Here is a 13,225-nt window from a genome sequence, read left to right as displayed (position 1 = left end):
ACTTACCAGGGCTTACCAACTTGACGATAATTAAGTGACTAGGATTAGAGATAAAACCGAACCAAATCAGAAACTATGAGGTGTGAAGCAGAACGAATGGATTGTATTTCCTGTCTACGAAGCCAGTCTAATGCAGTACAAAGCAAATTACCAAGCCATAGCGATTGAACAGAGAGCCACCAATTGCAAACCCAATTAATCCGCCGATTAGAAGAAGAAAAAAAGCCACGATTCCAAACGCTGCTTCGCTGTGTATGCTTTAACCTTTTGAAGTGCCCTTTGCATTTCGAGTTGGATGCCCATTAACTTACGAAAACGAGTCCAGCATAGCCAAATGAGACGGAAACCAATTAGAACGCATTTTCTTGGGTAACAGACAGCTTTTAACAGAGCCTAGTCAAGTTGAGTCTCAAACTCATCCTCATCGTCAAAGACAGACCCGTGAGTCTGCACTCGCTTGAGCTGGCTAGTAACATAGTCAAGCACGTGCTGGTCGTCTTGTTCACGGGCTCGTTCCTGCGCTTCATCCTCACCAAGGCCAGTCCAATCGTCACTAGCGTCGTCGCTCACAACATCGCTGCGGGCAATGTCGCTGCGGGCTCCGATACTACGGGTCGAAGCACGACGCACATTTGACATTTTTGGACGTATGACCCTCGAGAAGGACTCGTCAAAATAATGTGAAGCGGCTGTTGAAGGCGTGCGAGGAGTTCGCGGGAGACGACAATTGATGCCCGTGTCGTGAATGAGTTTAGCAATAAGCCCAGTCCATCCGGTTTGGTGCAAAGCCCCGAGGCCAGCGCCGGTATCAGCATGGAAGAATTCGTGGAAGAACATATAGTCTCGCCAGTGCGGATCTTGGTTCATCAACTTATTTCCCGCATTGCAGGCACGGTTGCCTCGCTCATCCCTAGTAAAGATGTGCTGCATACGGTGTTGAATCTCCTCCGCAACATGACCGAGATGAACATATTCTCCGGATCCAGTAGGGCATTCTACTTTAAGGCTGTCTCCGTAGTACATGTAGAATCGAAGCAACGATTCAACGAGCAGGAAATTGACACAAAGCCAAATGGGCTACCATTGATAACAAAAGTCAGCAACATCACTTGTGTGATTTGATCAAGGGTACTTACACCACGCCAGTTACTGTTGCCTCCGAACATTCCACTGTTGGAGTCTCCTGGAACGTAGTCGACTTTGAATTCTTGTCCATTGACGTCCATGTAGTACGGATTTTCTTTGTGATGCTTCGAAAGTCTATCGGACGAAGTAAGTATGCAGGGTGAGATAATCTGATGCTTAATGGGTTTTAACTTACGATCGAATACCATACTCCGAGAAAAACTCATTCTCATCCAGCATCTTTTGTAGAATACGGATCAAGCGGTCTCTGTTGACCAAGGCTAGCAAAATTCTTTGGCCTTTACCGCGATGTTTGATGCTATGGATGTTACGTTCTGCAACATCCGACCGATTCTCTACAAACCACTGGAATCGTTTCTTGAACGATGGCAGACGCTTCATAACTTCTGGCTCAAGCGTCAAGCAAGCATACAATGGGATCAAACCGACAAGCGACCTGACGGGCAATTGCTGAGCCCACGGACCTCCCCAAGAAATAGCATCGTAGTAGAAACCGTCCTCCTCGTTCCACAAGGATGTTTCTCGGTCCCCGCGTTTATAGGTCAAAGCATCGGAGATCAAAATGAAGTGTTCGAAGAATTTTGAAGCGATATCTTCGTATGTCCGACGATGCTTTGCTAGCTCAAGAGAAATATTCAGCATGTTCAAGCAGTAGAAAGCCATCCAACCTGTGCTGTCTGCTTGTTCAAGAACACCTCCTGTGGGGAGAGGCTCTGAACGATTAAAAAGCCCAATGTTGTCAAGACCCAAGAAGCCTCCTTCAAAGACGTTCTTTCCTTCTGGGTCTTTTCGGTTAGCCCACCACGTGAAATTGAGCAAGAGTTTCTGGAAGACTCGCTCCAAAAAGTCTAGGTCCTCCCTTCCGTATATCTTTCGTTCGATTTTGAACGTACGGAAGGTAGCCCATGCGTGGACCGGTGGATTGACATCACTGAAATTCCATTCATACGCTGGGAGCTGACCATTCGGATGCATATACCATTCTCTTGTCAGAATATCAAGCTGCTTCTTCGCAAATTCAGGATCAATCATAGCCAAAGGAATACAGTGAAAAGCAGTATCCCAAGCGGCAAAAAACGGATATTCCCAAGACTCCGGCATGGAGAGAATATCGTCGATATAGAGATGCTTCCAAGCATGATTCCGAATGTGTTTCCTGCCCTCTGGCGGAGGCGGCTGGGACGGGTCGCCATTAGCCCAATGATCCCAAACGAAATGGTAAAACTGTTTCGTCCACAGCATGCCACTCCACGCCAGGCGCTGAATGTTTCGAAGATCGTCAGCCATAGGAAGTGGGCTCAGTCTCCAGTAAAATTCATCAGCTTCGCAACGCCGAGCCTCGACAATCTCGTCGAAAAGTTCTTCGTCGATAGCCCCAGGCTCAGTAGTTCTGCTAAACTTGAACCGAACGACAGCGCATCCGCCAGGTGGAACACCATCAGCCTCGTCAAAAGCGTACCAAGCAGCTGCTTTTGTGCCAACATTTCCTGGATTGACGGCTCCGAGCTCTTGGTTTACAATATAGCGATGGAAGCCATCCTTGACATAAGGTGTGGGATTGTTTCCACCGTAGAGCTTAGCGAAATTCGTGTCGTTTTCAGTAAATATCAGCTCAGGGCTGACATCGGCAGCGTCGGCAGAAACACCCGGTGATGGAGATAGCTGGACATATCGAGTCCCAAGTCTCCAGTGCTCGGCTTGTGCAATAGTTGCGGCCTGCTTCGTGATATATGGCTTCTTTTCTGGTGGCTCACGGCCCCAGGCCCAGGTATTCCGGAACCATATCTGGGGAATAATGTGTAGAGGAGCGGGTTCGGGCCCACGGTTGTAAGCAGTAACTCTGAAAAGCAGCTCCTCTTCATCTTCTCCATCCTTGGCAGTCTCGATGAAGATATCCCAGTAGCGGTTGTCACTAATTTATGAATATTGTCAGTGCATCTCTTTTATTAGGATCTAGGAGAAGGGATTCGCGACGTACTCGAAGGCACCGGCGTCGAAAATTGTGTACTCGGGCATGTTTCGGTCTCGCTTTTTGTTCTCCTCTACCAATTTCTCATAAGGGAACTGCCCTTGGGGATATTTGTAAAGGAATTTCATGTACGAATGCTATAGCTCGGTTAGTAGATATTAAAAAATTTTGTTTTCAGAAAACATCCATACCGTTGGCGTATTGTCAAGATGAAAGTGGACTTCCTTGATACTTTCGCCATGATTTCCTTGAGGGTTTGATAATCCAAAGAGACGTTCTTTGAGGTATGGGCTAGAAAATAGTCAGTAATATGCACCAATATAAATTATCCCAACATTTAGACTCACTCCTTTTCGTTCCAGAAAGAAAACCCAATGTTGAGGAAACCATGGTTGTCCGAAACGCCTGCGATCCCGTCTTCACCCCATCGGAAGGTACGTAAACGTGCATGTTCATGTGGGAAATCTATCCAAGTCCGATGAGTTAGCTCTGTAGAACGAACCTAAGATTGATGAGTGCCATAAACGGCTACTTACTGCTCCATGCATCGCCATCCGGCCTGAATTCCTCAGGGTAGAATATCAGTCATAATATACTAACAATATATATTGATAGGCAGCAATTGCACTCACGAATAATCTTCTCGTACTAAAAAAAAAGGTAGCCGTATTAGCATCGTTTTGGTAAATATATCTATACTTCATAGAGATATAAAGCTTACCGGTAGCCCACTGACGCTCGCTAACATAAGGTCCCCATTTCTTCCAATACTTGGTTCTCTCTTTATCCTCCTTGAGACGTTTCTCCTCTTCAGTTAGATACTCGTAATTGCCGTGAACAACCATTGTGATAGTTGGAAGTTCGGCTTGATACCAAACTGAAAAAACAGTTTTAGAAGACGCGGGACGTCGACTGAAGGCAAAATGGTTGATAGGCTCGCGAGACTTGGCAAGCTACCGTTAGATCTGCTAGCTTGAATGGGTAACAAGCACGCGAATCCTTAGTTTAAAAGCTAAGGATTTCTAGTGGGGGAAACGATTAACCTTCTTGCTCGAATGGCAAGACTTTCACCGGTGCCGGCTTGTGGCTAGGCTTTTATAGACGTTGAGGGAATGTATGCTGGTCGGTCGATTCTGTTCAATGCAGGCGAGTTGCTGAGCTGTTAAACGTGGGCTGGTAGGTATTTTAACGATAGAAGGAATGCTTGTAGACGAGTCCAGGGCAATTGAGCATGAGGTTTTTTTCTCTCTTACCTTGCAGGAGAAGGAATGCGAATGAGAAGAAAGGGAAGTACCCGTCGATTCCGTTAAGAAGATTACTTTACAAGCCAGACCTGGCCAGGGACTGCTGGCTAGAGCGGGGCGCCAGTTCACCTAATCAACTAGCCAAATTTTATATAATATTTTTTTTATTATGAGCACATACTCTGCTACAAACAGACAGACAGGCAGGCAGACGGTCGGTGGCATTCTCGTAGATCGAGATAAGCTAAACTGAGCTAGAAAACACCACTATCGATAGTCGATAGTCGTGCAGTTCTGTACCTTGTAACGGCGCAGAAATTAAATGTCGTGATAGGTACCAAACGACGTCACTTTTGACGCCTGTCCGAGTTGGGCAGCCAAACTTGGGTGGGAAGACCCTGAGCCGGCCAATCATATGGGAGGGGCCTCTGACTAATCGTTTGTTGGGAGCGGCAAACCATGCTAACTACAACTAACATAGCTAACGGCCGACCAGCAATAAGTACCTACTTGCGGGTGGTGGGTGGGTATTCATGTAATGCAATGCTAATGTTACTGACTGCAGTGCAGCAGCATCCATCTAGGTTCTTCGAGGCAATTTCTGCGATAACAGCGTATACATATGCATGATTGAATGGCATATTTCGTTCGTCGGATGAATTTAGACTCGTGAGCCACAACGTGCCACAAAGATGGACTTCACACGAGGCTGGTGATATTGTGATACACCTGGATGGGCCGATCCATATCATGGATGCATCAACTACCCCTCTCATTGCATTTGCATTTGCATCGGAAAGTTTGACTCGACTCGACTCGACTCGACTCCGAGAGAATCACAAATATTCCGTCTTCCGTCCATCCGCCCATGGCCAATGAGGGGTGCTTTCTGTGACATGTTGATGTTACCCATGGTCATTTGCATTTTCTATAGAGATTAATGGACGTTTCTCTGATTACCAAGGAAAACCGAGCACTGCATTGCACCTTCAAGTCGACTTTTGTCTTGACTGTCACTTGTCACCTATCACCTATATAATGTGCAAGATTTTGACATGAGCGACCGGGTACACCGGGTACCTATCATAACCGAAACATTTTCACGCTTCTGTTCCACAAAGAAAACAAAAAAAGCTGAAGGTTGAACACAAAATGCAGTTGTCAAAAAGGTTCTTGAATGTGTGGTGGCTTGTCATATGAAACCCTGTGAAGGCTTGGGCCACATCTGATAGGTCGATTGGTCGCAATCCTCCGCTAGCACGGGGAATGTTTCTATCCCTCACACTTCATAATGAATTCTTTTGGCCGGCGATTTTGGCCGACTAAACAGGAGTTCTCAAAAGACACATTTTTATTCTTTCAGCGGGTGCTAACTTGGGCAAAATGCAGAAAGAATAAGGCAGCAAAGGAACCCGAGGCAAAGATCTGGTCGTGCATGGGAAGGGCTCGCATAGATGCATCTGCCTCTGCCTACACCTACACTTGAAACCAGCCATCGATACAAAAATATACCTACTGTCAATGTTTCACCTTGTGATATGACACGGGTGGCCTCCTATACTTCGTCGCAACTATATATGTCCTTAAGTACTTGCACCGTATACGCCGACGATCACCCTGATATTGCTCTGATTCTTGTCGATACCAGGAACACGAGGTTGCTAGCTTGGTAGCCGCACGAATTTTTTCTCATTTCCTCGTCCTAAATAGGTATGATGCCAGGACCAGCTCCAGCACTTGCAGCGCCAAGACACAGGCGACGATGCCCGCCAGAGTTTTGCTCCGTCACAGCGCGGTGCATTACTCCCAATCGCCCAACATAGAGTTCGTCCAGCCGAGATTGTGTTTCCAACGTCCCCACCTCGTTCAACCTCCCACAATCAAATGGCCGTTAGGAAGGAAATTATTTGGAGCCTGGATTGGTCTCATCAATCTCAGGTGTCTTTTCCTCATGACTATTTGGGTCTTCACGATCATCACAATGGAAATTCGATCCAGTTCTAATATTACTTCAAACATTGTTCGTGAGAGAAAGGGACGGAAGGAAATGTCAAGGCGGCGATGGTCGCCGGGCCAGTACAAATGGTGTCCATCCATACTAAAGCTAGTACTATGAATCCACAGTGGAGGCGTTAGCCTCAGCCAAACGCACGTGTGTGTGGAGAAGCTACCCTGGACGGGCTGACCTTGATGTGCCCAAGATCCAACCTAAACTTAGACAGTCCAAAGCGTTCGGAGCGAACGCGCATCGGGCCTCCTTCAAGTTTTGCTCCGCAAGAAGGTGGATGGAGAGCAATCTAGCCACCGGTGTGCATGTTAGCATATTTTTTGTCAAATCTGCATAATTCTGCGGCTGGCCCACCAGGAAGATTGGATTTCCAGCATGATACCGCATATGGGTGTATAAAAGGTCTTTACGTCCCCTTTTGTTGCAACTTTTTCGGAATTCAACCCAGAGGTTCAACTTGAAAGAGAGTGGATCAAGTCTTCACAGCCAAGGTTCGAAGCTACCTTGCACTGCCAAATCGGGAGGATATTCATACACGCAAGTGTATTGTTTAATATCTAATCTTTAATCTCTGCCCTCGATAATCCCCCACACCACACGATGAAGGTAACTTTCGCTCTCGTTCTGCTCTCGCAGGCGTTATCTCTCGTTAGCGGAACTCGCTGCAATGCCGACAACTGCGCCAGACAAGTTACAGGTGATAGGTATGCCGGTTACCTACAGAATCAACGGAGAACCGACTGCACCAAGTACCTAGTGAAGACCACTTACAGAGGTATCTCAACCAAGTGGGTGACAAGGACAATCAAAAAAGTCGCCACAAAGACCGTCAAGAAAACCGTTACAAAGACTGTTGGGAAAGTCGCCACAAAGACCGTTGGGAAAGTTGTTACCAAGATTGTTCCAAAGGTTGTGACATCGTACACAACCAGGACAGTTAGAATCACAAGCGGTACTACTACTATCACTGTCACGCCCCCAGTAGCTTCGGTTACCAAGCGAGATCTGGGTCTCGAGAAAGAGCATGAGAATATGGATATGCTTGAGACTCGCAGTGAGCATGAAAATATGGATATCCTTGAGGCTCGCGGGTATAATTACCCTCCTAAGGTTCAATCAGGAGTCGTAAAGAACTGTGTCGGCTGGAGATACGTCCAAGGCAACGACAATTGCGACAACATCGTCAAGAGGTTTTCTAAGGCACCTATTGCCCTTACCAAAGCCAACCTGCTTAAGTGGAATCCAGCTTTGAAGAATGGATCTGGTCTTAGGAAGGGGTACTGGGTCTGTGTCCGCATTGACAACATGCCATCATACATCAGCGCTTGTGATGCTCAGCGGTACACATCTGCATGCTCATGCTGGGGTATCAAACCCGGCACTAAGACCATCTGCAGCAAGACCACCACCAAAACCGCCACTAGGACTTCAACTTCAACAGCTACTCGGACATCCACCTTGACCAAAACCAAAACCACGACAGGTACCGTAACTAAGACTTCAACTTCCACCAGAGTAGTCACCTCGACGTCAACCAAGGTTATCGTCGTAGACAAGACCTCCGTTATTCCTGCCTCTACTGCAACTGTTACCTCTCTGCCAGATGGACACATTGTCTGTGGGGGCCAGGCTGTCAACCCTTTTAATAATGATAACCACTGCGGGAAATGTAATGTTGCATGCAGCACTTACTGTCAAGCCGGTGCCTGTGCGGGCTGCACTGCAACTACTTCAATTTGCGAGGATGGCGGTGGTCATCTCTGCGGTGACGACTCTACCTGTATCTGTACCTTGAACATCGAAGGTCAACGCACCTGTGCTGTCTCTTCCAACTGCGAAGGCGACGTCTGCTCAAAGTCTTCCGATTGTCAGAGCGGCTGGACATGCGTTCCTGGAACTTGCTGCGGTGATGAGCCAGTTTGTATGAGAGCACCAAGCGGTTGTCCTAACGGTCAAAACATCAAGAGAATTTTCAAGCGCGAGCCATTGCCAAGTGGAACAATCAGCAAGCGAAGAATTCTAGTTCCAGAATTCGATCTATCGTGGAAGTTGGCCAGGATGAAGAACAAGGTTTAAATTCCTAATCTCTGATATGATGTAATTTAATGACTGGAGTTTTTGCTTTACATTTTAATAGCCTTTTATCTATCTTTAATGTTGTTTCCCTGGGGCATCAAGCTTGCGTGCATATCTCGCTAGATGTGTATTTTATATTGTATAATCTTGGAAGCTCATATCTTCGCTTTCCTTTGGCTTGCATACGGTGCCAGCGGGTGTATTTTTTTTTTTTTTTGACGGAAAATTCATTTCATCTTCAAATTACAAAGCACAAATGATACCAACGCATTTCTCTTTGTGTCATTTTTACAATCTACGGACATACTAATATCGACCGATATAATATGATATCTCGATATTTTTCGGATTCACAAAATTCCCTTCGAGATCATATGAAACTTTCCACTTATGTTATGGTAAAAGCCTATGTGGCCCCTTAAACCCTCCATTGGAAAAAAAAAGGGACTTGTGTTCAGAGATTTTCATCTCATGCAATGCTCCGGCAATTTCGGACCCCAACCACATTCAATAAAAAGACCCGCTGTGCTCCCATCCAGAGAGCACCTGCATATGAATAACACGTACAATCATGTATAATAGAACTGTTCTATGAAAAACTAGGAACAGCCCTATAGCTTATAGAAATATCACCTACTAACCATCCTGTCACGCATCGAACCCACCAAAAACATTCTCATGCTACACCTACACTCAGTAGCCAGGCCTCGTGTTCTCCGTCGTTCCTCGATCGATAGCGTCGAATATTTGCTTTTCAGGCATAGGTGGCGATAAATCTACATCGACGCGCCCTAAAAAGAAAAGAAAAAAACAGATCCCATAACGGTGGGTGGTCTGGAACTTTCCCGGGAGGAGATCGTCACGAAAGTCTACTAGGACTTTTAAACTGCGGAAGAGGTTGGGGTGATGTACTGTACCTCTTCAAGGGCGATAAAGTTAGTGGTTGGATTGGTATCTATACCCTATTCGCGGGTATTCTCATGCAACCCGCATGCAAGTGTCGTCTAGTTTACATTTGGTCCCCGCCAGTGCAATGTCCAATGCGCCGATGGCGTGTCCACTACGTGTATGAGCTTTTTTAGATCAACGGGGAATAAATGCAAGCTAAAGTCGATGAGAACCTCTTGGGGAGGCGTACAGCCGAGGCTAGAGTAAGCCACATTCTCTACGCCTGCTTTGAGGATATCTGAGCTCTTTCGATCTTGGGAGGTATGTAACTATGTCTTTAAGTACATTTACCTTTGAGGACCCATCGTCCAATGCTTTCGCTAAGAGCCAGGCCTAATACTACTATACTAGCGAGTTAATTATTATTTTCTTGCCTACTTGAGCCTTAGTATGTGTAAACCACCCCGGCGATTATGGCTTATGTACTACAGGACAGTCACTATGCCAACGTTCTATGAATAAACATTCGAATCATGTACTTGCGTACTTAACAAGCCAGATTTCCATGTATTCTTCATGCACTCCGGATCCAATGCATTGTATGCCGATTGTTTCATGAAAGACAAGGCTTGCAGGTATTTACCTTAGAGAGCTATGCAAATGCTGCATGTTACGGTTACGAACCGGTCTGATAACGGCAGGCCTGACCCGGGCTGTTACATGTATACGGTACTAATATACTACTATCAGCTATCATATATAATTTAAGAGCTAAGCTACAGCTATTTACCCTGTTCTGGGCCAACTACGGTCTTAAATGTATAGCTTGCCTATATATGCTATATATGGAATAGGTATCTGAATCTTGTAGCTACCCGAATACTTCCTAATGTACCCAGGCCAAGTGGCTAAGAAATAGCGGGGCCGCCACTCTTTCCTTTGTGGCGTACAATAATTGCTTATAAGATACCACCACCTTTGTACACAGTTGAGGAGTCTGGCGACGAGCTCGAGACAAACCTTTGTACTAGTCATTCTAGCCAGTTATACTCTCACATAATAGTACGTAGGCTACAGTTGACTACTATGATTAGGTGATTTGCCACAGAGGCTTTTGTACCTACCTCTTTTGGGCGGGCTTTTCATACATGTAACCTCAAGGGCTTAAATATCTCTGACACAACAGTACTGTCTGTGTAAATTTATAAATCCTGGTATCGTTGATTCATATGAAGCAGTGTCTCTAATAGATATTGGCGCGGTGTGCATCGTCCTGCAGGACTAGTATTTGGTTCTATAGATCTAACTCTAGATCTAGATGAATACGCATGGAATATTATCAACTGCAATCGACGTAATATATACTTATATATCTACGATCGTTCTCTTCTACCTGAGCCATGTAGACTTAGTTGACTCTAAATTTACATATTTACGTATATACAAATGATCTCAATATGATTAATTTAAAGGTCTATACAGTAGGATATCTTCATGAATGCATGTACTCTTGGAAGTTAGCTATAGTATTACCGGTGCAGTGCCCTGCATGTAATTCTAGGTTTACAGATCCCGTATTTACTTAGACAGATCTAGATATCTAGATGCAATGATAAAACTAGATACAATGTAAATGATCAAACTTAAGGAATTACGGGGTTATGACCGGTCGACCGTTGGACATGTACTTGCTACTTAGCTATATATTTATATCACTTATAAATATGATATTTATACCCTGGGTATCGATATCTGCGATTTTTACTCATTAGCTAGCGCATACTACATACTACTTGATATCAGCCGGCAGAAAACTTATTAAGTTCCGACGTCCGGTGGCAGTCTTCTGGGTCTATGTACGAGACGTCGACAAGTTGGTAGTTAATTAAGTATACTAGTAAACTCAATTTCATTGAACACAAATTGCATTGATATCAAAGCGCTGCAGTTCTATGAAACGTTATGGCTACCATAGACCCATAGTTATTTGCGCATAGTTTATCTCTGCTAGCGCCATATATGTATGAAATATCTTCCAGGTCTGGGTACGAGACAAATGAAATATGTAATATCTTGATAAATTAGCTATCTGTAAAGGGACTGAATTAGGTATGCATTTCGAAGAATTCAGGATTTATATACGATTAGGTAAAAATCTGTAGCAACGTTTTAATAACCAGCCGGAATTGCAGCCGCCTTAGAGCCGGGTTTGCTCGTCTATACCTAAATATAGAATAAATTTGGGATGTGGAAAGTGCAGTCAGGCCTCGGCGTCTCTAATCGTCTGGTATTGGGTCCATCGATGGTGTTGGTCGAAGGCGGAGTTGTAAATTAACAATGCAGACCGGGTCTAGTTAACGAGGCTAGTTCACGACTCTGGGATGTCCAGACAAGTTGGGGTGTACCAAAAACTTAGTAGACCGATAAGTATCGCACCCTTAGAAACTCCTGCTAAAATTCCGAGAAAGCAACATGCGTGGATTATTCTCAAATCAGGTACGCTAAGACACACATCATATACGTCGAGAGTTGCGTGGCCTAAGAATAAAATGATTCGACAAGGTCATTTGTAATGGATAGATTCTGCGAGATATCATCAATTGGGGAATTCTCGACATCGCGAAACAGTGTCGTCATATATTTCCAGAAATGGTAGCCACAAAGAATGACAAGAATGGCAATGGCAATAATACTGACGTACGTCTTATCAATTTCTTTCGCCCCCCATGCTTCGCACTAGTAGATAAGCAATTGAACGAGTATTTTTTAACAGAATAAGGCTTAATAATTTGTACAGTTTCCAGGTCCTCCACTCACAATCTACCATGAACACCACATCTGCAGGCTTCCGAAAATACAAAAATAAGAACACATATCGGGTTTAGTGCTTGGAAGACTGGCGGGAAAGGCGTAGAGTCTTATCGGTCATGAGCTTGTTGACCATAGAGTAGCCAGCGGCTAGAAATAAAAAGGTTAGAAATGTCGAAATCCACAGGGGGGGGGGTAAAGGGTGTCTACAAGTGTTTACATACCCACAATGGCGGCACTACAAACCAACCAACATATCAGTGATCCGAATTCTAGGCCTTCAGCAGTTTATCTCGGATCTGGAACTTACCCGATGACGACGGCAAGAGGGATCAATTCAACTGGTACATCTTTGATGCGGCGAAGACGTTGAGTGATAGTGTGCCCTGTGTACCAAAGGATCGCCATCGTGTTAGTAGTTCAACTTCAATTAGTATCCGGTAGGGATAAATATATCGGTGGAGGGTTATAAAGGCATCCAATTCGGCATGGATGTCTCAGGGTAGCAATTCGGGATAAAAAGGATTCGGGATAAGGAACTCGGCTTTGCGAATTGGGTATCAGGGAGGAAAGAGGAGGATGTACCGCTTTGTTCCTCTTTCTACATGGATCCAAAATGTCGTTAGCACGGTCGATAGAAGGCTGGGAGAAGACTTTGAAGTGTCGGGAGGGGTCTTACTGGGACAGCCATCCTGAGGATTGGGCTCTGCCTCATGGCGACAGTCCTAGTCTGCTGCATCCTCAACATAGCAGTTGGGCGCATTCTCAAAGCCTGGGTTGCTCTCATTTTGACAGTGTATCGTTGGACGACGGTCGAAGAGTGGAGAGGGGTCTGGTTCTATGTACAGGAGTGGCTGGAATCCGATGAGTATTGTCGGTGACGGTGACGGTGACGTTGAAGTTCAATCGGAGGTTTTTCTTTTGTCAGGCCATCTCGACCAACGACACGCCGGGCGAATGGGCGCAACACACTTGCACGTTCGCCAATTGGCTCCCTCCACACTCAATGTCCGCGCCGAGGTCCACTAGAAGCTGCTACATGTACATTCCTCTCTGTTCTGTTTTTGGCAGGATGTATTTAAGGGC

The 13,225-nt window shown here is 45.4% G+C and overlaps 3 protein-coding genes across 3 annotated transcripts; 1 reads left to right on the top strand and 2 right to left on the bottom strand.

Moving 5' to 3' along the window:
* Positions 1-393: 393 nt before the first annotated feature.
* Positions 394-3,960, bottom strand: AOL_s00081g344 (uncharacterized protein; the record flags this gene model as incomplete). The annotated part of the gene is made up of 9 exons (XM_011125161.1): positions 394-1,077; positions 1,137-1,260; positions 1,322-3,058; positions 3,125-3,252; positions 3,307-3,406; positions 3,463-3,580; positions 3,652-3,674; positions 3,748-3,763; positions 3,837-3,960. 9 exons carry the CDS (start codon positions 3,958-3,960, stop codon positions 394-396), a joined length of 3,054 nt encoding a protein of 1,017 aa, XP_011123463.1.
* A 3,007-nt stretch (positions 3,961-6,967) lies between these two features.
* Positions 6,968-8,443, top strand: AOL_s00081g343 (uncharacterized protein; the record flags this gene model as incomplete). The annotated part of the gene is made up of 1 exon (XM_011125160.1): positions 6,968-8,443. One exon carries the CDS (start codon positions 6,968-6,970, stop codon positions 8,441-8,443), a length of 1,476 nt encoding a protein of 491 aa, XP_011123462.1.
* A 3,769-nt stretch (positions 8,444-12,212) lies between these two features.
* AOL_s00081g342 (uncharacterized protein) lies at positions 12,213-12,926 on the bottom strand (the record flags this gene model as incomplete). The annotated part of the gene is made up of 5 exons (XM_011125159.1): positions 12,213-12,289; positions 12,364-12,377; positions 12,450-12,525; positions 12,725-12,740; positions 12,819-12,926. 5 exons carry the CDS (start codon positions 12,924-12,926, stop codon positions 12,213-12,215), a joined length of 291 nt encoding a protein of 96 aa, XP_011123461.1.
* Between the last annotated feature and the right edge of the window lie 299 nt (positions 12,927-13,225).

Source organism: Orbilia oligospora, assembly GCF_000225545.1.
Source record: "Orbilia oligospora ATCC 24927 unplaced genomic scaffold scaffold00081, whole genome shotgun sequence".
Taxonomy (NCBI): domain Eukaryota; kingdom Fungi; phylum Ascomycota; class Orbiliomycetes; order Orbiliales; family Orbiliaceae; genus Orbilia; species Orbilia oligospora.
The sequence above is the reverse complement of the archived record's forward strand: the minus strand, read 5'-3'. Positions and strand labels throughout refer to the sequence as shown.